This window comes from Chrysemys picta, chromosome 5 (genome assembly GCF_011386835.1).
Source record: "Chrysemys picta bellii isolate R12L10 chromosome 5, ASM1138683v2, whole genome shotgun sequence".
NCBI lineage: Eukaryota > Metazoa > Chordata > Testudines > Emydidae > Chrysemys > Chrysemys picta.
In genome coordinates, this window is record NC_088795.1 from 28,204,744 (window position 1) to 28,231,590 (window position 26,847).

The 26,847-nt window shown below is 42.5% G+C and overlaps 1 protein-coding gene and 1 long non-coding RNA gene across 13 annotated transcripts in view; one reads left to right on the forward strand and one right to left on the reverse strand.

Annotated features, from left to right (window-relative positions):
• The window catches only part of RAP1GDS1 (Rap1 GTPase-GDP dissociation stimulator 1), a 157,266-nt gene that overhangs the window by 79,783 nt on the left and 50,636 nt on the right, over window positions 1-26,847 (forward strand). For 6 of the 12 annotated variants that reach the window (XM_042859989.2, XM_042859990.2, XM_005278489.4 and 3 more), the window contains exons 3-4: window positions 11,417-11,539; window positions 18,882-19,007. In XM_042859989.2, coding sequence (XP_042715923.1) covers window positions 11,417-11,539; window positions 18,882-19,007 — 249 coding nt within the window. Of the gene's footprint in view, window positions 1-11,416; window positions 11,601-12,467; window positions 12,604-17,249; window positions 17,361-18,881; window positions 19,008-26,847 lie in introns of those variants that run through there. The other 6 variants (XM_065596165.1, XM_065596164.1, XM_065596166.1 and 3 more) reach the window with 5 other exon arrangements.
• LOC135983569 (uncharacterized) lies at window positions 2,859-9,725 on the reverse strand. Its single transcript, XR_010601261.1, has 3 exons — window positions 9,351-9,725; window positions 7,140-7,258; window positions 2,859-4,807 (listed from the first exon to the last, which is right to left on the reverse strand). It is a non-coding gene; the product is annotated as an uncharacterized LOC135983569 (long non-coding RNA).

A 26,847-nucleotide genomic window follows, 5' to 3' on the forward strand; every position in this document is an offset into this window, starting at 1 on the left:
CTAAACCAGATCTGAAGAAAGCAGTTTACAAAACGGACATCATATTCCCATTTTACAGAGGGGGAAACTGATATGCAGGGAGATTGAGTGTCTTCCCCAAGATTACACAAGTTAGATTGGTAGAAACAAGGGAGGGGGCAGACTTAGACTTTCATCCAAGTTTAGTATATAAAGTAAAATTGCCAACAGTTTGATCCAATAAGTTGTATTTTCAGAGGGATATAGATGGATAACTGGCCCAACTGGATATCAGCTTTCATTCCTTGTGAAGTATGCCAAATACTCATGTGCATATGTTTCCCTGTAGAGAACCAAACAAGAGTGTGAAATTAATGGACAGTTTATGCATGCAATAGACTATTTAAAGGGTGGTTCTCATCCCCAATTCACTTTTAAGCTTTGGTAGAGGTTTTAGAGTATTAGCCCGATCTGGGTTGGTTTGTCTTTCATTTTTTAAAAATCTTGAATCTGATATTTTATTTAGGCTATGTCTACATTATAGCTTAAACCACTCCACTGAGTGACGTAACTTATGCCGGCATAAGCACCCATGTGCACAGTGATCTCCTGCTGACATAACTTCTGTTGTTCATGGAGGTGGTTTTATTATAACAACGGGAGAGAGCTCTCCCATCGGCATAGAGTCTCTTCACCAGCTGTGCCGTTGCAGCACTGTACACGTAGGCATGCCCATAGAAATCTCCATGCACTGTGACTCTACTTCTCTGTTAGAAATAGGGGTGGTCTCTCTCGGCTGCTGCTGAAGGAGGCAGAACAGAAAGCCGGCACTGTCTTAGCAACAGTCATGCTGGAAACACACAGCTAACAGAGAATCCCCTCTCCCTCCCTTTTAAGGATCCAGTTTGTAGGGCAGATGGAGAAACAAATTTCCAACAAATGTGTGTTTGTGGGGAGCACAGTAGCTGGTGGGGGAGGACATGCCAGTGGGAACTCAGATATTTATATTTATTTCTGTATACAAAGAGGGATGATTATTTTATTAGTGGCAGTATTCTGTAAAAATGGATCTCCATAAGTAGCATGATCTTTTAGGTTCAGTCATGGCTAGGCTAAATCTTCCCTTACTAGCAATCTGCCTTTCCAGATGAGATCCCATAATTTGTTTTATTGATGTTCTTTATGAGCCACTTTTTATGTTTCTTTAGTCAGACTAGGCGCTAGATTTGGATATGCAGAGACTAAGTCAGGAGGCTAATGAAAGACAGACATGCATAATGCCAGGGCCGGCTCCAGGCACCAGCTTACCAAGCAGGTGTTTGGGGCGGCCACTTCGGAGAGGGGCGGCACGTCCAGCTGTTCGGCGGCAATTCGGCGGACGGTCCCTCACTCCTGCTCGGAGCGAAGGACCTCCCACCGAATTGCCGCCACAGATCGCAATCGCAGCTTTTTGTTTGTTTGTTTGGCTGCTTGGGGCGGCCAAAACCCTGGAGCCGGCCGTGCATAATTAATGCTCCTTGTGGTAGGCAATGCACTGTAAATACATGTTCTTGGTTGCGTGCATCTGTGTCTATAGTTTTATGAGGAGATGCCAGGCAATAACATTTTCCTTGTCCCCTTCCCTCACCCAGCTTGCTAAAAGACCCAGTGGAATGCTTTCTGTCGTGTTGCATGTGGCTCATTGTAATTTGTTTAGCCATTCATCCTCCTCTCCCTCTGAGGAGTTCATGTGGGAGTGACATTATGAAGTCAAGGTAATTTTCTACAGTGGTTGCAGGAGGTTTATAAAATGTCCTTGCAGAAACAATATGTGCGTTTTTCAAAACAATAAATCACAAACATGGTTGGTTTAATAAAGAAGGCAATAGTGAAGTTGCTTGAGTTGCTTATTTATAATTCTGTGGTGCACTCCCTCCTCCCTGTAAAGTTCTGTACTGTGGAAATGATTCCATCTCTAGCCATCTGTATTGAAGCTTATTCTAAACTCTTTCTATTAAAATACAAAACACCTTACACCAAAATAATGGTGTAACAAACTAATTGTTCAAGGGAGCAGGAACTGAATTTCAGTACTTTTCACCTACTAGCAAGTGCCAAGTAGCAGCATTTCTTCAGAATTATCCCTTCTCCCACCCCTCTTTTTATACTTGAGGATGGAAGAAAGGATGCAGAGATGTAAAGAATGAAACACAAGTTAACAGAAAATACAGCTGAGAGAGAGTGAACAGCTTCATTTGAGGGTCTCTGGTTCTTTTCTGTGGTGATTTCTACTACTTAATTAACCAGTCACATAGCCTCAGTGTTCTACTCTGCAATTTAGATCTGCAGCCTTAAAGAGGTTGCTACTCACCCACATCCTTCATTCTTCCCACTGCAGGCACTGCATGAAGCATGAAAAGCAAGAAAATTCACATTTTAATCATCCTGCTATGTCAGTAAGAGGGTTTTGGTCCTGTGTGATCTAACATACTCTTTCTGCTGATACATAGCAACTACAGGGAAGTCTATGGCAGAAGGCTTAGCCTTAATTCTATTTCTCCATGTTTGCCACTTCGTTTTTTTAATATACTATTGTTGCCTCTTTTCAACCCAAGTGCCTAGCCAGAGTTTGGAGCTCTGGGGGATGTTGCAGTTGGAAGTAGAAATTGATGGAGTCTGGTATTTTCTTTGAGCAATCTTGTTTATTTACAAGGAATGTATAAAGTTCTGTGTCTTTGATTGCAGAAGGAACCAAGAATAAATGGGGGAGTCTCTTAGCTTACAGCTCCCAAGCCTCTTGGCTTTCTTGCCTCTCCTCGGCTCTCTGTTCTTGTCTGCCTAGAGTTTCAGTGTAATCTCTCTTCACAGACAACCCCCCTCACCCCCCCCCCAAAAAACCCCAATACTTAGCCAAAACCCCCAGCATGGGTTCACATCCTAGGTTGGAGTTTATGGTTACAGTTATGTTAATTCAAGGGTGAGCTCACACCTTTAAATCTCCATGAGGTTTTAACTCAACCCATAACAACATTTCATCCAGCTCATAACACTATGTTGCCTGCAGTGGGCCCGATTTTCAAAGAAACTGTTGCATGTACACAGTAGTAACAATAGATATGCATTTTTCTGCACTCAGCGATTGGTGTCAGTTTTCAGAAGCACTATGCATACAGTGCATGCATGCAGGCTGAAAATTAGGCCTTCAAAGAAAGCTTCTCAAGTCCCTTTACAGCCAAGGGATTTTGCAGAGTGGCTTTGGAATGCCAGGCTGGCCACCATGTCAGATTTTTAAAGCCATGGTTAAATAGTGCGAAGGGAATTATCTATGTGGTTTAGGCAAGATGGTTAAAAATGTCTAGCACTGGCCCTGCAGGATCTCCCTCTTCCTCAGATTTGCCTGAGAATAGGAAGAGCCTGGTGTTGGCTCTGCCCAGTTCTCCTTTCCCCAGCAGACCTAAAAGCAGCAGGAATGTGATCCAGCTGGGTTTTGGCTCTGCCAGAGATAGTACATGGTAACGCAATAGAGCCTTCATAAAATTTTACACCAAAAACATTAAATAACAAGAAGTTTGGAAAGTGCCTAGCACATATTTGTAAAGGTGCAGGCAGTTTCTGAGCACCCCCTTGTGGCCCAATGTGGCACTGCACGTCCACCCCACCTTAATTTCTCTAAATGGAGCAGCAGTAGATTCCATTTTAACAGCCCAAGGCAAGGAGAAGACAACGCAGAATAACCAGATGCCATGTCCCCTTTTAATAAGGTTTCAGGCCAAGAATCATTACGATAGTTCATCACACCCAGGGTTCAAGCCTTCCAAACTTACAGTCCACACCCAAGTCTCTGAGACAATTTAGGCTTGTCTCCTGGTGTCTGAGAGAGCAACTGCAGCCAGCCTGACTTCTGCTTCTCTCTTTCCCTTGCTCTGTTTTCTGTTCCTGTTTATATAACTCATCCCCCAGGGCAGGACAGGGCCTCCTGGATTATTCCCAGGTGGCAAGCAATAGCCTGTCCCTTAAAGGTATAGTACCCTTTTTTCTCCATACACTCTTTCACCGTAACCAAATAATAATACCCCCACCATTGCTTCAGCACAGAAAACCAGGCTGGTCTTCTCCAATGCCTGCTAAAGGAACAAATAGGAAAGTGTGAGGTTATTACACAGTTTTACATGTTTAAACTTAACATTTTTACAGTTATCAAATAATCTGAAATCTTCTTCTTAGGGCTGGTCTTCACTTGGAGAGATCGATGCTGCTGGAATAGGTGCAGCAGGGGTCGATTTAGCGGGTCTAGTGAAGACCCGCTAAATCAATGGCAGAGTGCACTCTGGTTGACCCCGGTACTCCACCTCTCCGAGAAGAGTAAAGGAATTCAAACGGAGAGCGTCTCCCATCGACGCAGCGCAATGAAGACACCGTGGTAAGTCAACCTAAGCTACGTTGACTCTACATGAATAACGTAGCTGGAGTAGAGTAACTTAGGTTGACTTACCCTGGTAGTGAAGACAAGCCCTTACTCTGCATGGCCCTGTGGGGACATCAGCCTCCGCTAGCTGCAGAGGCATCATTTCCCAAAGGCTGAGACTCTGCAAGAGAAAAAACCCCGAACCAGTAGCAGTGTTTAAAATCACCCTGGCAGTACCGCTACATAAATGCATGTAATATGCTATATGACCCCAGAACAAATAAAATAATCCAACTTATCCTTCCAGGGCTCTCAGATGTCATTCATCACCTCTGACTCTCTTCCCCTCTTATGAAGAAATCTGCTGCCATATCAATCTTGGGAGGCCATAGGGCATCGATTCAGTTGGTGAGACTCATCGTCTAGTCCAGGATTCTTGAGGTCCCTAGCCCTCACCACATCAGCCTTTGGTTATTAGAGGGAAGCCCAAGAGAAAAGGAAAACTATATATGTTGATTTTTTTTAATTCTGCCGGCATCTGCAGTCCTCCACAGCTCAGACCAAAGTTACAGTGCAGCCCACAGGCTAGGCAGGGCCTACAACTCAACCAATAATAAGAATCTTAACACACTCTTCGCAAGTTAAGCCATGAGCTACTTGCCTCCTTGAAGCACTGCCTCACAAATATTTCCTCCCCTCCCTGACAGCTCCTCCTGTCCAACATTTGCATCTAAAGCAGGGGTGGGCAAACTACGGCCTGGGGGCCTCATCCAGCCCTTCAGACATTTTAATCTGGCCCTTGAGCTCCTGACGGGGAGCAGGGTCCGGGGCTTGCCCTGCTCTGCAAGGCTCCTGGAAGCAGCGGCATGTCCCCCCCTCTGGCTCCTATGTGTAGGGGCAGCCAGGGAGTTCCGCACGCTGCCCCTGCCCCAAGCGCCGCCCCCGCAACTCCCATTGGCCAGGAACTGTGAGCATTTATGGCCCACCATAAAATTTCCAGACCCAGATGTGGCTCTCGGGCCAAAAAGTTTGCCCACCCCTGATCTAAAGCCATCCCTCAAAAAAGCCCTTCTTGTCTCTTTCTCCCACAACCATTTACAGCCCGTTCCCCCAGCAGCTGCTGCCTCTTCTGAGGTGGGGTAGCTTGCCCAGCAGACAAGTAAGGGCTGATTGGAGACCTTCTCCATTGACACTTCCTGGCTTCTCTCTGTCAGGACCATGTTGTAACTTGCATGTGGCTAAATCCTTCTTTCTTAATAACAAAAAGAATAGTAAAGCCTGGAGAAGGAGTACTAGAAATAACCAGCCATTTTCAGGGTTATAAATAAACCATCTTTTTACGTGAGGTCAGACTATCTCCGATAGTATTTCAAAGCCCTACCAAAAGTTATTTTTTTAACAGCTGAAGTATCTATCCAATTCCAAATGTTTTAAGAAAGCAATTTAAAAATTAGTCCCTTGCCACAGTCCATTGATAGTTTCCCCTAAATGTTTATATTAGAACGTGAACCTGATGAACTCTAAACCTCTGAAAAACTGAGCTTATTATGAAGGTGCAAAAAGGACTCTTTACTCTAGAGGTATGTGCGTGATGCTGTAGTGATGTGCATTTGACTAGTACCTACCATTTGGGGACTCCTTATACAGGGGGTGCACAATAAACATGTCTGCCTTTTTTCTAGATCAATATGTTTTCTGCTTAAAGTATACTGTCCCAATACAGTGAACTCTACTTGTCTTCAGATGATTTGATATACTCTGCACAATGAGCTAAATTATGAGGAGCACTGAGGGTGGGGTCTGCTCAGAGATGCAGTGGATGAGTGGAGATGCTCTGTGGCTTTCTATATGCACAGGGCAGCTGCAGGTCGAGTGCCAAAGGGAGTGCTGTAAGTCGTGTGTGTTGTATAGCCTTCCTTCCGCTTGGTGGTGAAAGTAGAGCATGCATTTCCCACAGCGCTTGCTGTCAGGTACTAGCAAGTTGGGGTGGAATGGTAGGCATGGCCATGCCTCCTGGTAGCTTGGAAGTGCTTTTGGGCATGGTAACTAGCTCCTACTGTTGCCTTTGTGGTTGAGAAATCCTAGTGTCAGTACTCTACCTGGGTCATGGGAGCCAGTGCATGTCGGGGGGGTGAAGGCATTTTGTTTGGTGTTTTTTGTTTTTGAAAGGGGGAGGAGATGCAGTGCTGGCTTCAATAATGCTCCATAGCAAGAGAAGGACCAATGTGCTATTTCTGTTTGCATTCTCTGCAGCTGATATTCAGATTTCCAGGAGAAGTCTAGTAAGCTGAGGAGTGTATTTTTATTGGCACTCACTTGCTTATCTCAATCAAAAAAATCAGAGCGTATTTTCTGCACACAACTTGCCTGGAGCACCATTTAATTTTATTTCCTCCACTTTTTGCAGGTCGCAGGATGTATTTTATTCTATTTATGTAATTTATGCATTGCACAGTAACGAGTCCATCAAACGGAAGGCCATAAAAATAAGACTGGATACTGTATATCTCAGCAATGTGTCAGGTGAAACCATATTAATGCCTCCTGCCTACTAATTGTGGCTCACATTGTACAGATCAGTAGAGCTCCACATTTCCAGATATGTTTTACTGTACTTTAGCAGCTGAAATCAAAGGGGTCTGTTATCCCGTGGATACAAATGAAACTACTATCTGGAAAAGTGGTGTGTGTGTGTGTGTGTGTGTGTGTGTGTGTGTGTGTGTGTGTGTGTGTGTGTGTGTGTGTGTGTGTGTGTGTGTGTGTTTTCTTTCATCCATGCATCCGTTCAAGAACTTACCTGCGAAGTGTGTGCAGAATTGGTCTGTTTGTAACATCTTCCAAATGGATCATTAACATTCCCTTGTGATGACATAAGGTTCCTCAGCATATCTGAAAACTCACAACTAACGTGTAAGCCTGTAAATAGATTAATAATAATTAGCACTTATGTCATGTGTTGCTGCTGAAAGTGCTGTATACATATTAGTTAATTAATCCCTGTTCAGTAATAATCAGATGTTAGCACCATTTTATAGATGAGAAGTCACTCTTTGCCTCAAATTCTCCAATATCATACATAGCATGTCAGTGACAGAGACAAAATTCAAACCCAAGGTTTTTCTTTCCCAGCCCCTTTCTGTAACCAAGAGGTTACCAGTTTATGGTCTGTGGAGCACCTTTTGGTTGGGGGGGGGGAGGGGGAAAGCCCAAAGTTTTCATGAAAAATTTGACTTGTTTTCTGACCAGCTCTACTTAAGATTCATGGCCCTCACTTTCCCTATCTAAGGATAATACCACCCATCAATCTGATATACTGATTTGGAAGGCACTATATAAAAGCAAAGTACAGTTGTTGTTATTATTGCTATCCTGCCTCACTTATTTAGGATCTCTTCCATGGCTTTACTTGCAGCAGCCACTGTGGAGGTGTTGGAGGTGTGGGGGGAGAATTGCAACTGATGGTGTTTAGTTAATTCTCTTCTCAACTAAGTGTCTTATACTCAAAGTATATTTACACTGCATTCAGGGTGTGTGATTGCAGCCTGTGTAGGCATACCTGAGCTAGCTTTAATTTAGTTAGCTCAGGTACCAATAGCAGTGAAGATGTGGCACCACAGGTTTCAGCACGGACTGTGCAAGCCTACCTGGTGCCCTGCTATTTACTTGTGATACCACAGCTTCACTGCTAATTTTAGTCATGCTAGTTAGATTAAAGCTAGCTTGGGTATGTCTACATGTGCTGTAGTCACACCTTCAATTACAGTGTAGACGTGCCCTTAGTAACAAGAGTGGTTTATACCTCATATCCAACTTCCAGTTTCCCCCGTTACTAACAAGTTCGGGGGTCTATTTTGAAGCAATGTGAGAATGTTGCATACATAGGCGCTGACTCCAGGGGTACTCCAGCCCTGGAGCACCCAGGGAAAAAAATTAGTGGGTGCTTAGCACCCAGCAGCAGCCAAGCTCCCCGCAGTGCCTCCCGCCCACTGGCAGTCCCGCCGATCAACTCCTCCCCCTTCCTCCCAGCGCATCCCGCCCACCACAGATCAGCTGTTTTGCAGTGTGCAGGAGGCATTGGGAGGAAGGGGAGGAGTTGATCGGCGGGGCTGCCAGTGGGCGGGAGGCACTGGGGGGAGCTTGGTTGCTGGTGGGTGCTTGGGGGAGGGGTGGAACTGGCTGGGAAGAAGCGGGGCCAAGGCCGGCTCTAGGTTTTTTGCCGCCCCAAGCAAAAAAAATTTTGGCTGCCCCCCACCCCAGCCCTGGGCCCCCCCCGCTCCTTGCTGCCCCAGCCCTGGGCTCTTCTCCCCCCCGCCCCCTAACCTGCACCCTCCTGCTGTCCCAGCCCTGGGTCACTGGTAACTCGCTCCCAGGGCGGGTCATTCAGCAGGAATTTTGGATGTGCACAGAACACAGACAGAATTGGTTCCCATATGGTTGCAGAACTACAGTAAAGTGGAACAATGTTCAGCTTGTGTGATTGGAGGATGTCTGGGATGCATATTATAAGACTGTCCTACATAAATGAGGAAAAGTTGATGTGCCTTTATTATTCTTTTGTTCCACTCTTTGTTTCTATGGGGAATTTGCCAATGCAATCACTGTCTTCCTTTTAAACAAATAAAACTAAAAAAGAAAAGCAATGGCTGTTGAAAATAGCAATTCCAGTCCTAAAAATCACTGGGAAGCATTTCTTGCTCAATTTTATCCTACTTTTTCTAGAGCAAGTTACAGTGGATCAGTATATTTGATTTGGGAGAAATGAAGTAACAGCTGCCCAAATTGAGCTTGAGCACTCCTGAATTTTGAGGGTGTTCAAATCTGGAAGGCAGGTGCTAGATTCGCTTTCTGAATATTAGCGATATCTGGAAAGGAAAAGTCCATTTCTGCTTCCATGGCTCAGAAGTGGAAATCCTCCTATGTGCCTGGTACTGTATCTAAAGCTGCCCAGGTCCTAGTAGACCCTCCCCTCCCTTACTTTTCATTTTAAATTCTAGTGGGATCCACGTACCTCCCTTGCTAGGCTTCAGATAGAGAGGTGCACTGTCCCTTTAGTCCACCCAGTTCCTTCTTTGGGGGCTGCAAGGTGAGGTCACACCAGTATCCCTAATCCAGTCTGGGGAAGTCTTCTGAAGGGGATATCTGGGGCAAAGCCTTCTACTCCTTGGGCTGGGCACACTTGTCCCCCACTCACAGTGCCACCCTGTTCTAGCAGCCAGCTCTCCATTCACAGCAAGCTGCAGCATGGCTCAGCTACTTCACTCCCTCCCCCTCCCTTTCCTGTTGATAGCTGCCAAGGGATTGCTGGGAAATGTAGTTCTTTCCCTGCTCCAGGGCTGGCTCTATAGGCAAGGAGCTAGGCAAGGAACTACAGCTCCCAGGGTCCCATGGGTTCTCTGCTTATGCAGCGTTACGAGAGGGGAGGAAGTGAGTTTAAAAAAAAAAAAAAAAAAAAAAAGGATGGCCGGAATGCTGCCCCTGCAAATGTGCTGCCCCAAGCACCTGCTTGTTTTGCTGGTGCCTAGAGCCGGCCCTGGCGGGGCGGAGGAAGGGGTGAAGTGGGGGCAGGGCCTGGGGCTGAGCGGGGGTTGAGCACCCTTGGGGAAAGCTAGAAGCTGGCACTTGTGGTTGCATATCTTGTAGTATTTGCAAGACACTCATGAGAGACGGAGAGATTTAAAACAGCAGATTGAGTTCAGATGAATTTGTTCTGCTTTGCACAAGAACATCAATTACTGTATCTGATCTGACATTCTTAGAGAATGCAGTAACTTTTAGCATGAATGATCAAATACAACAGAAGTCCCATTGCATTTATAAAATGACAAAATAACAATTGCCATCTAATCATATGTATATTGCACTCATGTTAATCTGAAATGTAAAAACATTTGACAGTAGAAAAAATACACATACTTAGTATGTAGTACCTCTTGCTTTAATCCCTATTAGAATTACTGTTGTTTTTCAATTCTATAAGTAGGTTATAATCCAAGGATGGAGGGTGGGTGGGCCTTGTCAGTATACAGATGTCCCTTGACAACTGGAAGGAAGAGGTAGGGAGTTCCCCTTGAAACACTTTATCCCCAACTCAGCATAGAGAACCCAGTTTCACTTCTTCTGTCCCTGCCCCTGGAGCTGAAGAGGTGTTACTGCTGCCTTAGCACAGTAATTCCCAGCACACCAGTGTGTATGGAGAGTGGGAAACCAAGGACTGCATAACTCTCTGTCTCCTTTCCCCACACTCTCAGACTTGTGCACTGACTACATAGCTCTCTGCTGGCCCAAGAGGAATGCATCTCCTCCACCTCTATTTCTGTACTAAGTGGACCTGCCCCATGATTGGTCAGCTCAGTGTACCACCTGTTTATTGTCACATAGAGCAGTCTATAATAGAAGCGCTACATCAGCACAGCTGCACTGATGCAGCTGTAGTGCGGCTGGTGAAGATGATCTGTGACAATGGGAGAGTGCTCTCCCGTTGGCATAATATTCCACCTCTGCAGGAGGCGGAAGCTATGTCAGCGGGAGAGCATCTGCTGTTGACATAGTGCTGGTGTGGACAGCGCTTGGGTCGCTGTAACTTGTGTTGCCCCGGGGGGTGTCTTTTTCACACCCTATAGCGACGTAAACTAGATCGACTTAACTGGTAGTGTAGACCTGCCTGTTGATGTTGGACTACCACAGACCTTTTTGTCCCCTAAACTTTCATCAGGATTTTCTTATCGCTCTCTGCATTAGTTTCCCCATCCTGTTTGTAAAATGAGGATAATCCTACATTTTTAGTTGCCACATAGTTGCCTTGTAAGGATTAACTGATATTAAGTGCTTTGAAACGTTGTATTAAATAAACACTGTTAGATGAATACTGAAACATTCATCTTGTATACTGAATACTGAAACCTCTGCCTTGTATATAGCACAGTAGTTGCCATGAGATTTACCTTTAAGCAAGGTCTAGATTTAAGTTAAATTTTTATGCTTGCACATTTTCAAAATTTACTCTCCCCTCTTTTTTAAAAAAAGAGGCTGTAAATTATTATGCAAGTGATTTTTTTGTTTTGATGTGTTTTTCAGATACCGAGACAAGCGAAAAAATCCAAAAAAGTGGGATTCTTCAGGTGTTTGCAAGTCTGTTGACTCCACAGTCTTCCTGCACGGCAAAAGTAGCTAACATCATAGCAGAAGTAGCCAAAAATGGTGAGGTTTTCCACAAGAACTTTTCTGCTGGAACATCTTCAGTTTTGCACCTCACTTGTCAGTATGTTTTATTTCATTTATGTTTTCATTTTGTAGATTAGAGATTTTTCATCCGTCTCTCTTTTACCCTTTCTGTTTTTGTCTTGTCAATATTTTGTTGCCACTAGATTTGTTTAGAGTGCATTTATCCCCTTGATAATACATCAGAACAGCATTTGTTTTCAGTCTTTACTTTTGTGCTATATGTAATTTTTAAAAATCTATTGTGTATTTTTGTTAAGCAAAAAAAAAAAAAATTAAGGCTTTTAAAGATTTTCAGGAATGCATGTACAGAAATGTTTGTGTACACAGTTACCACACTAGATTGTACAAGTGTGGTAAATGGACAACCGAATTACCTCTTAGGGCTGGGACCAGCGACAACATTATTACAACTGTCAGGCCCTGTGACAAAATAGTAGGATCAGTCACTCCGAAAATAGAGATAATTATTTGTGTTACAGTAGCAGCCAAAAGCCCTTACTCAGGATCAGGGATCTTTGTGGTAGGTGCCATACAACATATATATATTTGAGAAATAATCTAGAAATTCTTCTAAAATTATTTTTTCTTTAAAAAGAATAGTTCATGGGCTCTAAACATTCCAACATGGGTGAAATTGATCCGGAGCAGAGGGCCCATGCAAGCCCCCCAACATTCTTTCAGCCCCACTTAAACTCAGTGCTGTTCGATTTGTACTGTACGAATGGGAAACTTTTTATAATGATTTTTTGTATCCAAGATGGTGCAAGAAGTGATCTACGAAGATCTACGAACAAGCACATTATTTAGCCAGGCCATTATAGAATTTTATATTGTTATTTAAATACAAATATATGCATCTGGATGGACCTTGCTCTGTGTAACCCTGTGGACTTCCTCAGCTGGGGAGGAAGTGGAGTGAGTGCTGGAGATCTGCAGGCAGTAGCCACTGCCAGGACTCTCTAGAAGGAATAGAAAAAGGAGATGCAATTGACCTCTCTCAGCTCCAGAATTGATCTACTCCCATCCAAGGAGGTTCACTGGTGAGAAGCTATAGACTGCAAATCATCCCATCCTTCGGAGGGGGCTGAGTAGAGGTGGGAAGGATGTTTCTCATTAGCTGCCCACATGGGGTCCTGGCAGCTGATTTTCCTTCTGCAGATTCCTCTTTAGGGAAAACACTGGATTGTGAGTCCATCTCCCTCTTCTATTTTTCCTTTGGAAGGGAAGTTGCTGTAGGGAGCTGATTCAACACAGTCCATTCTCTACCCTCTGAGTTGGATCATGGATGGTGGTGGGTCCAGGGGAATAGGTAAAGGTTGGCAGTGGCCCTATCTGGATACATTTAATGGAGGTACTGAAGGAGTCAGCAGTCCCAGTCCCTGCATAGCTTCCCCGTGACCGGATCTGATGTGTGCGGCTAGAAGAAGACTTCTAGTAGATGATAGGCTCTTTCAGATCCAGCTTTTTCTGGAGCTCAGTGGGGAATTAACAATTTGATGAACTGGTTTCTTGTGTGGAGACAGGTTGTTGATTTGCTTGTTTTGCCCAAGTTGCATTGTAATGGTTAGCATTCTTTTCATGTTTATACTTTGGAAGAGAAATAAAATAAATTTGGCTCAGAGTTTGCTTTTCTCCATATGGAAAGATGAAGCTGTCATCTGTCCAAGTCGCTCTTTATTGTATTGGATTAATGTCAGGATCCATAGCAAGTTTAACCAAATTGTTCCGTTTTCTGTGGTATATGTAATCCCAAACATTTACGTTATTTTCAGCTCAGTTAAAATTCCATTTAGAAAAAAATGTGCTGTATACAATCAAATGTTCCCAATTTATTTTATTAAAGCTGTCAATTAGATCTAATATTCTAAGCATGCTGTTGTTATCTGGATATATACCAGTTACAATCTGTATCACAGTTACTGCTGCCCCTTCTCAAGGTCTCACTGAATGCACCTGGACAGATGTCAGGCCTTGGGCCTCTCTCTCTCCTGGGATTGAATTCTGCAATTCGCCCACACTTAGACTAGGAAACCATGACTATTTGCATTTGGAACCTGCAAGCCCTTTTTCTCCTAGAGCCCGTGACAGGTGTGTTTGCAGTGATACAGCCTCTTCAAAACAAAACATGATTTACTCATCACCCAAACCTGCCAAGCAGGTAGAGCAAAACTAACAACCCCCCCAAACACAATGAAAGGCCTACTCACCTGCATACTACTTACACCTTGATAAATTTCTCCTCATCTTGGTTACCTTACCTCTCTGGCATGCAGAAACAACCTGTACTGAAGCATTGGGCTTCCTATCTCTGTGTCTGTCTGTCAGCCTTTTCACTGATGCATCCTGGTCTCTCAGCTCACACAAAAAACCCCTCCCCTTTTCTAGGGTCTTTGAGCTGTGTGGTGCCCAATGATCCTAGGCTTAGCCTTGGGAGTAGTAGAATATTCTAGCTTGGCTGGAGCCAGGTAAGTAATTTCTTTCCCCCAACTGATGGCCCAGTCATTGTTATCTTAACTCCGTTGAAGCTGAGTACCTGAGAAGCTGTTTTACCTGTCATTGTTTTACCTTTCCTGGGTTCTCTAACAACCCCTTTACAGCCTCCTTTGAGTTAACGCTATGTATTCAGGTAGGCAGCAATACAAAATTGAACAAGGAAACTGAGTCATACATAATACTCAAAAATAATACAAACATTTCCCCAGTTTGTCACAATCTGTATATACCATCCTTTTAAACTCCACAACAATAATTCCTGTAATTTCTGCTGCTTTGAGTTAATATGACATTGAAGGTTCAGAGACCACATTAAAAAAAGGGCAAATATATACCCTATTTTGTACCTTGAGAGATTGAAAAATTATCTAATTATTACCTAATCTGTAAATAGTTTAAGCCTCCAAAAATCTGCATATAGCAATCTAATTATATTGCAAAATTATTTCCCAAAATAAAAATGTTCCAAACCATATAGATAAATCCACCAAACCCTATTGCATACCTTTTCTGCCTTTAATATGTTAACTGAAAAATTTATAGTGGTGTAATAGTTGACAAAATACAGTACGAGTTCCCCCCTCCCTCAATTTTCCTTCCTTTCCCTCTTTCCATCCTACAACTCTCTCCTCTTTCTCCTCTGTCACAGACACACAAGTTTCTTATCTGCTTTCCTCCTCTAAATACTCCATTGAGTCCACTGACCCCATCCCATCTCCTGATCTTCCTCATCCCACTCACATCCCATCCCTTACTCTCTCATTCTCCTCTGTCTCTTTTCCCTCACAATGCAAGCATGCTCTAGTTCTCCCATCTACTCTCAACCTCACTTGCCTCTACAATTACAGCTCCATCTCCTTCCTCCCTTTCTTCTCTAAGCTCATTGAACTCACAGTTTACATTCACTGTCTGGAGTCCTCTCCCCCAGTCCTAGACCCTCTCCAGTTTGCTTACATCCCATGCATTCAACTGAAACCTCTCTCACCAAAGTCTCCAATGACCTCTTTCTAGCCAAAGCCCAGAACTCCGTCTTCACCCTCCTTGTCCTGTCAGCTACCCTTGATGCCATCAGCCATGCTCTTCTTGAGCTCTTGTCCTTCCTTGGTTTCCAGGACTCTCTTATCTCTCTAATTTCTCCTTCATTGTGTCCTTTGGAGGATCCTCCTCAAACACCTCCCCCCCTCCAGCTTTCTATGAGGGTTCCACAAGACTCGGCCTTTGGCCCCCTACTCTTCTCCCTCTGCACCTTGTCCCTGGGTGGTCTCATCTGCGAACACAAATTCAGCTACCAGCTCTATGCTGATGTCTCACAGATCGGCCTCTCTGCGACTGACCTGTCTCCTGTCCAAGCTAAAATCTCAGCCTGTCGTCTGACATCTTGTTGTGGATGTCTTGCCATGAGCTCAAGCTCAACTTGGATAAAATAGAGCACTTAATCTTTCCCACCAAGCCCTGGCTACCCCCTGCTTTCTCCAACACCACTATCCTGCCTCAGACTCAGGCCCATAACCCAGGTGTCATCTCTGACTTGTACGTCTCTCTAGGTCCTCACATCCAGGCTGTATCCAACTCTTGCTGTTTCTTTCTGCATAATGTCTCGAAGATATGGCTTCTCCTGTCCTTCCACACAGCTAAAACTCTTATCCAGGCTGTCATCATATCACAGTCTTTCCCCACTCATATCCAGTCAGAATGCTGCTGCAAAAACTATTCTCTTAGACCGTCACCCCTTTCCTATCAAACATAAGCTGCTTGTCTTCACTTTTAAGGACTTTCAGACTCAGCCTCCCTCCTACGTATTGTCCCTCATTTGCTGTTGAGCAGTCAAAGCTCACCTTTGATCAGCCTATGATGCTAGACATTTATTAAATTTTCAGTCAAGAACTTTCATACCCTCTCTTATTCTACCACTCGCACTGGGGAGAAGGTCCCCGTAAACATCTACAAAGCTACCTAGTTATCCTCCTTCAAATCTCTCTTTAAAACTCTTCTTTGCTGTGATGCCTACAAAAAACTTGACAGCAGTTCAGATGCTGGTGTGCTGATACCACTTCATATCATGCTAACCAATATTGTCTCATTGTTTCCTTGTACTTCTCCATCTACCTGTCTGTATCCATCTGTGGTCTCTTGTCTTATATTAGATTCTAAGTTCTGTGGGGCAGGAACCATCTTTTTGTCTTGTGTTTTTGTGCAGCGCCTAGCACAGTGGAGTCCTGGTCAATGACTAGAGCTCCCAGGGGAGCTCTTTCTTCCTCTTCAGCAATAAAGTCAACTGTGGTATGAGAGCTCCAGAATGAGCTTTTGATCTCCTCCTCTGCAATCAGAAAATCAGTGTTTCAAAGGGGCACATGTATGCACTCCTCATGGATTTCACAACTGCTATGCTTTACCTCAAGATGGAATTTACTGAAAATATTTTTTCAGAAAGGTTTGTGGAATTGGGCATTGCACAATAACCGTACTCACTTACCTCCCTAGAAGATACTAACTATAAAGCTGACCTGCTTGGTTTCAACTGCCGGGATCTTCATATTCAGGGGCCGTCTACACTACAAACCTAAGTTGACCTATGTTAGGTCAACTTACAGCCACCGCCGATGTCCATACTACCCTCCTTCTGTTGGCGGTGTGCATCCTCACCAGGAGCACTTCCACTAACTGAAGAGAGGCGGCGTGGGGGCTCTCAGCTCCCCGCCAGGACCCCAGCTGCCCCCATGGGCTCTCACCTCCTCACTCCCAGCCAGGAATGGGGTGTAGCTGCCTGGGGCTTCTTGCCACCTGGGGCTTCTTGCCTCTGTGCGCGGGGAGCCTCTGGGCAGCAGCCTGGCTGGGAGCCGTGAAATTGACAAGACAGCCAACGTCAGGGGGAACAAGACTGTAACGTGTATGCCGACATAATTAGGTCGATGTAAGAGGCCTCAGTCTCTGGTCAACTATGTAACACGTCAGCCCTGTGCTGTTAGGTATTTTAATGTGATTCAAGGCCTCCAGGGGACCTGCTTCATCTTCTAGTGGGGTTGCACACCAGCAGTACTGCTCCCTGCCCAGCAGCTCCTTCCGTCCCACTCCTCACTACATCTGTTCAGTTGAAGTGAAGTCTAGTCCTCACTACAGCTAGGGGGCCCTGAATTCTGCTTGTCTTCCCTTCTCACATGAGTGGGGAGTGACAATAAAATCTACTCTTCTGTAGGAAAGGGTGAAGAATGAGATACTATTCCTCCCACCTCCAAACACAATGTGTGGAACTAAGAGAGAAAACCTGCTCTTCAGTGGAGAGGAGATGGTGACTGGTTTTGTGGAGGTAAAACAGATGTGCGGGGAGGAGAGAGGATGGGGGTATATAATAGAAAGGAGAAGAGAGAGGGAGGATCTACCCAAGGGAGAAGCAGAGGAAGGGGAAAGAAAATAATAGGCCCAATAAAGAAAAACTGGGATGAAAATGAAAGTGGGAGACTGAAGGAGGAAAGAAGAGAAATTAATAAAAATGGCATGAGAAATAGCAAAAGCAAGAAAAGATAGATAACTGTAAGGGACTGACGGATGTGATCTCGGATCCTGTACATGACAGTGCACTGTGCTGATGTTAGACTCCTAGCACCACGGTCATCTTAGCATAGCATTTCTTTACAGCTTTAACAAATTGTATTTTAGAGTTTTTTTGTGCTGGCCATTGGTCTTCCACCTGATATATACAAGTCTGTTTATCTATACATGACACTCAAAGTCTGTAAGGACATAAGGACAGGTTAAATCTGCACTAATGTCATTTTCCTAGGAAAAAAAGATATTGCAAGATTAGTAAACATAGATAGCTGGTGCATACATTTCTCAGTTGTTTATAGGTAAATCCAGACCCCAGTCTAGCCAGGGACTCCTGCATGAAAGCAGAACCATTGTAGTTCTGTTGTACAAGGAAAGGGACTGAATTTGCAGGAGCCCTGCAAATGGGGTGTGTATCCTATGCAACCCAACTCCTAGGGTTTTTTTTTACTGACATCAGTGTAATTCCATTGACTCCAATGGAATTACTCCTGATTTACAGTGGTGGAAATGAGATTATAGTCAGGCCTCCTATGAGCAGGGGACATGGCAGGAGAAGGGGTACCGGGGTAAGAGAATCTGTCACTGGTTGGATCATCTGGTTTTCCCCCCATTGTGGGGCAATTTGGACTGTGAAAAGTTTGGCCTCTTAAGTGTCTCTAATCCCCCCCTTTCCTAGACCTACTGTAGAGATATCCAGTACCCAGCTTGCTACTCAGTGTTAGTTCCCTGCGTTTATCTTTTGTAGCAACCGCTTTTCAGGTGCTTGGAAATTTAGCTTCCATTTCTGCTTATATTTAATTTAGATAATCTAGTAAAACAGATACGGCTGTTCATTTTGGAGTAGGAATGCTGCAGTCTTGAATCTGCTTAATAGAGGGAGTTTACATTTTGTTTAATTTGCAAATGTGGAGAACAAATGTTGCCAATATTCTGTTCTTTTCGCCTTGTATTTATTACTCTCAAAACATGCTCAGTGATTATTTGGAGGATGTTAAAGTAGTTTCCATGAAAGTCAATTAAAACACTTGATTTTTGATGAATCAATGAGCAATGGAAAAACCGTAGCCAGAATTCTGAAGTTGACCATCTTGTCTAGAATCTTTTTCGATAACTGGATTGTTTTTCCAGACATACATTTATTCTCATTGAGTGAGGCAGCTGCAGTGCCTGCATAATCTGGAAAGAAAAGCCTTTTGCCAAAGGCGGATTTGTATGTTAACTAGAAAAGATCAAACCAATATAACTCGACTTTAATTAAATATCTCTCTGTTGTTTGCAGAATTTATGCGGAACTCATGTGTGGATGCTGGGTTGATCCCTCCACTGGTGCAGCTCTTAAACTGCAAAGACCAGGAAGTGTTGCTTCAGACAGGTCGTGCCCTCGGCAATATATGCTATGATAGCCGTAAGTGTGGAAATGTAATATTTTTTGTTGTTGATGGTGGTTTGGGGTTTTTTGTTTTGTTTTTCACTGTGTCATACAGTTATAAACTCTGAGTCATTTCCCCCCCTTTCTTGCTTTATGTTTATTGCACCAATTGTTCTGATTTTATGGGACAGTTGAAATGTATCATAGGTGTGACAACTGTACTCTGCTTGTGTGACAGACTGGTTAAAAAAAAAACACCATTTCAATATCATAATATTTCCGGACATGAGACTAAAGGAAGTTTTTTTCCTCTTTAACATAATGGGTGAGATTTTCTAAGAGCATATGCTAAGCATGCAATTTGAGACTTGAATAACCACAAAACTAGGATTATTTTAAATTGTACTCACCTTTGGACCACATTGGAGGAGTAGGAAGGCAACATGTACTTCTCTCCAAGCCTCAGACAACAAAAGATGTGAGTTAAAGAGGAGACTACATATGTGGATGAAAGGTATGCCCTAACTATGTTGCAAATGCTATTGCATTCTTAAATAGATGGCCATGGTACCAGGACCATGCACATATCTTTTTCATTTTTTTGTGGGCACAATAGGTTTTGCATTCCCAAATGTTATTGGGCTGAAATGTAATTGTGAGTTCATTTGCAAATTATGTACATGGTTACAGGATTTGCGCAACCGAATCAGGTGCAATGTTTTGAAAATGTAGTTCCATCTTTCTTAAATTAAAATATTTTGATCATTGTGGAAAATTAAATTATACTAGTTTAATAACATTTTTTTCATGAGATTAGATATATTTAGGGGTCCGGGCTCCCCTTTGATAAGTGCAATGGCTCCTGCTAGTGTTTGTAGATCCTATGAGTATATATCAAGAGAGAATAAGCTACTTAAACTATTATTGCATGAAGGGTACAGTGAAGAAGCAGAGTCCTTGGGAATGTGTTTATATTATAGAAATTATTCATACAGAATAACTAGAAAGCTATGGATGTCTGCAGATGGCAAGTGAAATGAAAACATGAAAGCATTTTACTAGCTTGAGTTATTGTACCTTATTGCTTGTATCCATAATGTAGTTTTCTTTGTGGTTTTTGTCACCTTCACTAAACTCTCTGGTATTCTGACTAATGTTTGTTCAGTTAGATTGTATTAGTAGCTTCTTCATTACATTTGTTTCTCACGCTAGTTTGGAATTTTACATTTTATGTTGCTGTACATTGCTTTATATGTGAACTCCATGAAGTTAATCAGATTTGCCAATCTGGCAGTTGCATTTACAGACATCTGCTGCTTGAAGATGATAATATTTCATTCCCTTGTTTAGACTTTTCTATAGGCTGACTGATCAACTGAACACCTGCTTCCCAGTGGAAACTTCAGCAAGAAACTGTTGAGCTTTCTATTATCTTACTTATTTATCAAATTGCATTTCAGGCTCAAATGTGATCAGAAAGCTCACTCCATGGATGATTTATTTCATATGAATAGACTCTATGTGACTATTCATGTCACCTTTGTTCCCTGTACATTACTGCTTGAAAAATAATTAGGACACCAAAATGGTTCCATGCTGTCAAGTACTGTAGAACTACCCCTACATTTTGCATTGTCGGCAGGATTTGTTCAGTATAGAGAGTCTTTATTAACAGTTTTGTGTTGCTCTTTTGTTGAGCAAAATTGGCACTGGTAAAATCTACAGTAGGCAGTGATGTGTTCTGTATACCAAGTATAGCTATTTTCCCATAGATAGTAACAGTCTTGCCTATGTACTCAGGGAAGAGCAATGAATAAAGTGTAATAAAATGTCATGTAAATCAAGATTAGTATCTTTGATTAAATTAGACTAGACTACTACAGGGCTTATTTATCACATCCATCCTGCCACGACTTATTTTATATGTGTTATCATAGCCTTTAAGGGCTCTGTGTTTATATATACCAGTAGAATATTAAGTTAAGGACAAATACTTTGTGTTCATCACAATAAACATTTGATACAAATATTTTCCCTTATGACCATAATTGTTCATATTGGGAAACTATTTTCTCTCACAGTGAGTTCTAAGGTGTAAAGAAGAGAGAATATGCTGTCAAATATTTGTAAGTATATCGTGCACAGACAAAGTGGTTCTTTTTCCTTTTATTTAAAGCAAAGATAGCTGTTACCCATTTGGTAAAAGGAATCAGTATTAGAAAGTTGTAGCACCTCTTTAACTCTACTTAATAATCTAAAGGAGTATTACATGTATTAATCTTCAAATTGAATTTTGGTGACTTTCCTAGCTAATTCCATGTAATGGCAAGTGAACTCCAGACACTGTGATTACAGGGTTCCCTCATCACTCACGAGGAGTGAAGCTATGGGTAAGATCTGCAAGTCATCCCAAATGAGGACTGTACAGGCCCATTATACAAAATCAAGCCCCTTCCTACTGATTCATGGCACTACATACATCTGTTGAATTGAACTGAATTGAAACCAGTGAACCCTGTGCACCCTGGTGAGTTTGCAATTTATGCTCAGAGGTTCTCTTTAGTTGCAGCTTGCATGGCACGAAGTGATTCACGTCCCCTGTGTTTTAGAGGGGAAGCAGTCATGGTGCTCTAGAAGGAAATTGTCAAGGGATTTTCATCATTAAAAAAATAAAATTTGTTGCTCACTCCTGTGGGAAAAGCCCAGAGAAAGGGGCCCTGAGGAGAAGAGTTCCCCACATCTATGCCAATGGAAAGGAAAGGTCCCATTTCCCCCCTACCCCTCCAGAGGAAAGGAAAGGGGCACTAGGCCCCAGAATGTGTAGATCCCAGGGGATCTGTATGAAGGCAGAACCATCTCCACAGAAGTCCTGGTTGGATAAGCTATGGAGAGATGCTGCGGAAAAGTTAATGTACCATTTGTTCTTGGTGGATGAAGAGGTTTAGTGCCTCTCTAAAACCAAAGAGTGAGAGCTGTGCTTAAAGGGATGGAGGAGTAACTTCTGTAAATAGATCTTGGGGGGCAATCTGGCCTCTTTATTGAAAGCGTGAAACTGAAACTTGTTTCCTTTCAGATATTCCTTTCTCTCCCTTAGATGGGCACATACTGTTCCTATGGGGTTGCTTGTCAGTGCTGAGTCTTTAAAAGAACATTGAAACATTTGTTTGAGGAAAAAAACACAGAGAGAGAATTAAATGCATTTTACAAATACAGAGAAGGGGGAAAAGTAGGTCAAGTTTTGGAGTGAGCAGCCTGGACAGTGTCCCTTTTAAGTACTTGTTATTGGCTCTGAGGGGATCTGCTTTATGTAATTCTCCTAACATCAGGGCAGCAAGCAGGGATAACTACAAAGTGGAGTGGAAGGAAGCTTTGCCAGTTCTGATGAGTTTTTTTTTTTTTTTTTTAATAGTTCCAGTCTCCCTCTTGCATCCAGAGATGAAAGAACAACTGAGACTGCCAAAAGTTTTGATCAAAGAAAGGGTTATTTGTTTTCAGAGAGCTTTTGAGGAATTAAAATTTACTATACATTGTATGTAAACCATTCAGTGCTGTCCTGCAGTTTTAAAACAATTGCATTATTATTTATTTCTATAGTGCCTATAAATGTGCTAGGTGCTTTACAGGTATAGACAGTTATAAGGCAGGTCCCTGCCCCAAAAAGCTTACAATCTAAACAGATAAAATGGGGAGATGAGTGGTGTCTCTCTCTCTCACGCACACACCTCTACCTACCTACCTGCCTACCTCTAGCCAATTAGCCCAAATGATATTCTCACTCACACCTAGTGTTTTTTTGGATCTATATTACTAACACTAAATACCCATACCTTCATCCAATTATTTAATGCTTCTAACCTGTAACTGTTTTCAGATTGTTTTTAGCTTATAATTAACTTCCCTAAATTTCTACACCTAATCAATTGAAACCACAAAACCTATTCTCCTGACAGTTCATTCCTCACAATGCTTTCTCTACAAAGCAAGTCCTAAACTCACTTTTGCTGCCGTCCTGGATTTGAATGCACCTGTCTGCACTGCCCAGGGAAAGCATGTTATTTAGCAAACTATGCTTAAACATAGTTTATGCTAGAAAGGAGCAAAGATGATTTCCCTGGCCAGTGCAGAGAGGTACCTAAGAATAGATTAGAACCTACAAGTGATCTTCCACCATTAACTCTAGCAATCAATGGTATTAAGTTACAGATTGTGCTACTGCACACTTTCTTTTAGTAGCTTTGGAAGTCAAAAATAGACAAATCATCATATATATAAAATTCCAGGCAGCATAGGATGCCTAACAAAAAGAAGAAATGTGGAGTCACTGGTCTGTTTCTGTTAGATCATTTCACTATTGGTTTTGCTTTGCTAGATGAAAGTTTGCAGAAACACGAGAGTTACTTATCAATGTTCCCCATGGCAATGATCCATTAAGAAGTATACATACTCCTGAACATGTATGATATAGTGGTTGTACAGGGAACTTGAAGCTAGAAAATCTGGGTTCTGCACTTTGCTTTGCCATAGACTTCTTGTATGACCTTGTGCAAGTGAGAATTCACCTGGAGATACCACAGTAATATCTAGCACCACGTTCAGGGCATACTGGCAGGGATTGGGAGTCTGTGGGAAATGAAGGAAAATTAACGATCTCCTCACATTTTTTTCTCCAAATGAGAATATGTGGAGGGGGAGCAGTTGGCATCCACCATGGCATGGGCTATGTTTCTGCTCTAGAACACAGCGGAAACTGAGGCACAGGGATATCCATGAGAGAGCCCCTGTGCTTGTGCATCAGCTCTGGGCCTTCTTTATCCCCTTCCCCATCCTCAGTGATCACACAACACAAGTGATCCCCTTGCCACAACTGTCTCCAGACCCTCCTTAAAGTGGGGTCTTGGAAAAGGTAGAACATTCAGTAGGCTATGTTATCTTCCCTGAGTAACCTCCTAGGGTTAGCAGAGACAATGTGTCAGTATCTCCAGTGTTATGAAATGAGAATCAGTATGTTAGATGGATTCACACCAATCTTTGGTTAGGCTTATATTGTTCCCGTGAACCTAGCCTTCAGAAGGATAATGCACTCAGTTCTTGGGTGTCTCTCCTTCCTCCTGATCCATGGAGAGGAGAAGGGTTGGGATAAGAAGGGGGGCAGGGAAGTAAAATCAATGAACATTGTTAAAAACTGCACTAATGAACCAAGTTGGCTACCACAGTTGTCTGCTTGCCTCTAACCTCAGCAAAGGCTGGTTGGAAACTGGAGATAGAAAGAGCAGGGTGCATAGGCAGCTCAGTGAAGTGCCTGTAAAAGGATCAGACTATTCTCATGGTGGTTGTTGTTACTTTAGAGCATACAAGTCAAAGCATGAAGGGGCATACAAATGTTTAGCATATCCGGCACGTAAATACCTTGCAACGCAGGCTATAGCAGTGCCATGTGAACACCTGTTCTCACTTTCAGATGACATTTTAACAAGAAGCAGGCAGCATTATCTCCTGCAAATGTAAACAACCTTGTTTGTCTTAGCGAGTGGCTGAACAAGAAGTAGGACTGAGTGGACTTGTAGGCACTAACATTTTACATTGTTTTATTTTTGAGTGCAGTTAAGTAAAAAAAAAAATTTACATTTGTAAATTGCACTTTCACGATAAAGAGATTGCACCACAGTACTTGTATGAGGAGAGTTGAAAAATACACCTCTACCCCGATATAACACGACCCGCTATAACATGAATTCGGATATAACGCGGTAAAGCAGTACTCCGGGGGGGGAGGGAGGGCTGCGCACTCCGGTGGATCAAAGCAAGTTCGATATAACACGGTTTCACCTATAACATGGTAAGATTTTTTGGCTCCCGAGGGCAGCGTTATATCGGGGTAGAGGAGTACTATTTATTTTCTTTTTTTACAGTCAAATTTGTAATAAAAATAATAATAATAAAGTGAGTAAGGTACACTTTGTATTCTGTGTTGTAATTGAAATCAATATATTTGAAAACGTAGAAAAACGTACAAAAATATTTATAATACATTTAAATTGGTATTCTGTTATTGTTTAATGGTGCAATTAAAACTGTGATTAATCGCAACTGTTTTTTTTAATCTCACGATTAACTGCAATTTTTTTCAATCGTTTGACAGCCCTATTTGAAATATAAAAATGAGAGCACTGGCTTATGTGAAATAGAGAGAGCTGCAGAAATCACGCCGGGCATCTTTCTTTAGCATGACTCATACCAGAAGTCTTGAGTCTTCCCCACTCAGGCCTTTAGCTTTCATTTTTAAATGAGTCTGAAACATCCAGCTGTATTGATAGGTTATATAAAGTCAGAAATACTTGCTCAGTCTTCTAGCTTTTAAAACTTAAATTAAAAGAAATTTAATCCTTGTAGCAGGTGTCAGAGTGAAAGCCATGGAGCTGAAATATTCTTTCCAGAAGATAGATACGAAAAATGAAAAATTCCCTACCCTGCCACACCATGATAGGGGTCAATAGTACTCTTCAGGGACCCTCTCCGTGCCATCTAATCCTTGGCTTCTTTATGAAGAGTGCTAGGGTGAATGTTATCAACTGTAAGAGGTGGTTTTGGGGACATGGACCCCTGCCTAATTAATCACCGCAAACCACCAACTCATTTCACATCGGCTCTCGTCTAACAGCTGTTTGGTAGCTCATCTACTGACCTGGGCAGGAAATTAACTGGTTCTCATTACTCATTTAACAATCATCCATTCTTTCACTTTTGGTCGCCCCAATTCTACTCTATAGAATTCAAGACTCCTGGCTGAATTTTAGATATGTGCTCTGGGACACAGTTCCCTTCCTTTTGCATCGCGTGTGACCATCATCACTATGCCACTTCTTGCAACAAATTCTGTATGTTCATCTGCCTCTCTTTTGAGTATATAGCACAGCTCCATTGCCAGAAAGAGCCAAAGTACAGAAAATAAGAAATTCTTCACACTTATAATTATAGACATGGAAAAATATTCCAAAGGTCAGGAGATTAAATTAATTTCAGGATCTGAAGCAGAGAGAGACAGTCTTAAGAAGTATAACATATTGGAGACAGTGTACAAATTAAATTTACTGTGGAAAATGGCATAACCTCTCTCAGTACCATATGGAAAACCAGCAGAATCCTAGAACGTGACCTGTGTTGATAGTCTTAGGCTACTTGTCAAATCATCTTCATGAAGATCACCCTCTTACATAACAGCAGGGAGCATCCTGTGGCAATGTTTGCTTTCCAGTTTTGTACTGAATCTTATAAAGTACAGATATCACCCACTAATCTATTTCTCAAGGAAATTATGAAACTGAGACCCGTTAATGAGCTTTTAACTCTTTCTGTGAACAATTGACAGTTTGGGAGTTGCTCACAGAGCTTGCCTTGCAGTTTCACTTTGTACAAGAACATGTTTCTGTTAGCTCTAATTTTTCTTACGTGTACCAGATGCTAGAAGATTGTAGGTTTGTTATGATCATAAGGAAAATAACTGCATTATTTTGTCCATGCATCTGCAACAGAAGTATTGCATCAGCAAGAGATTGAGCATGCCCTATGCATGTCAAAATGCATATACATAGTAGTACTTAGCAATCATTAACCCTACACACTCTTGTGGGGAAGGTAAATATTATCCTCATTTTACAATTGAGAAAACTAAGGCAGAGTGATGAAGTGATTCTCCAAAGCTACAGAAGGAGTCAGTGTCGGAGCTAGGGGTAGAATTCAGGAGTTCCCAGCTTGCAGTCCTATGTACATGCTACTAGTCAGGGCCTCTATATTATTTGCAGAATCTAATAAAGAAATCCTGGCCCTACTGCAAAACTCCTGTTGACTTCAGTGAGGCCAAAACTTCAGCTAGTAATGG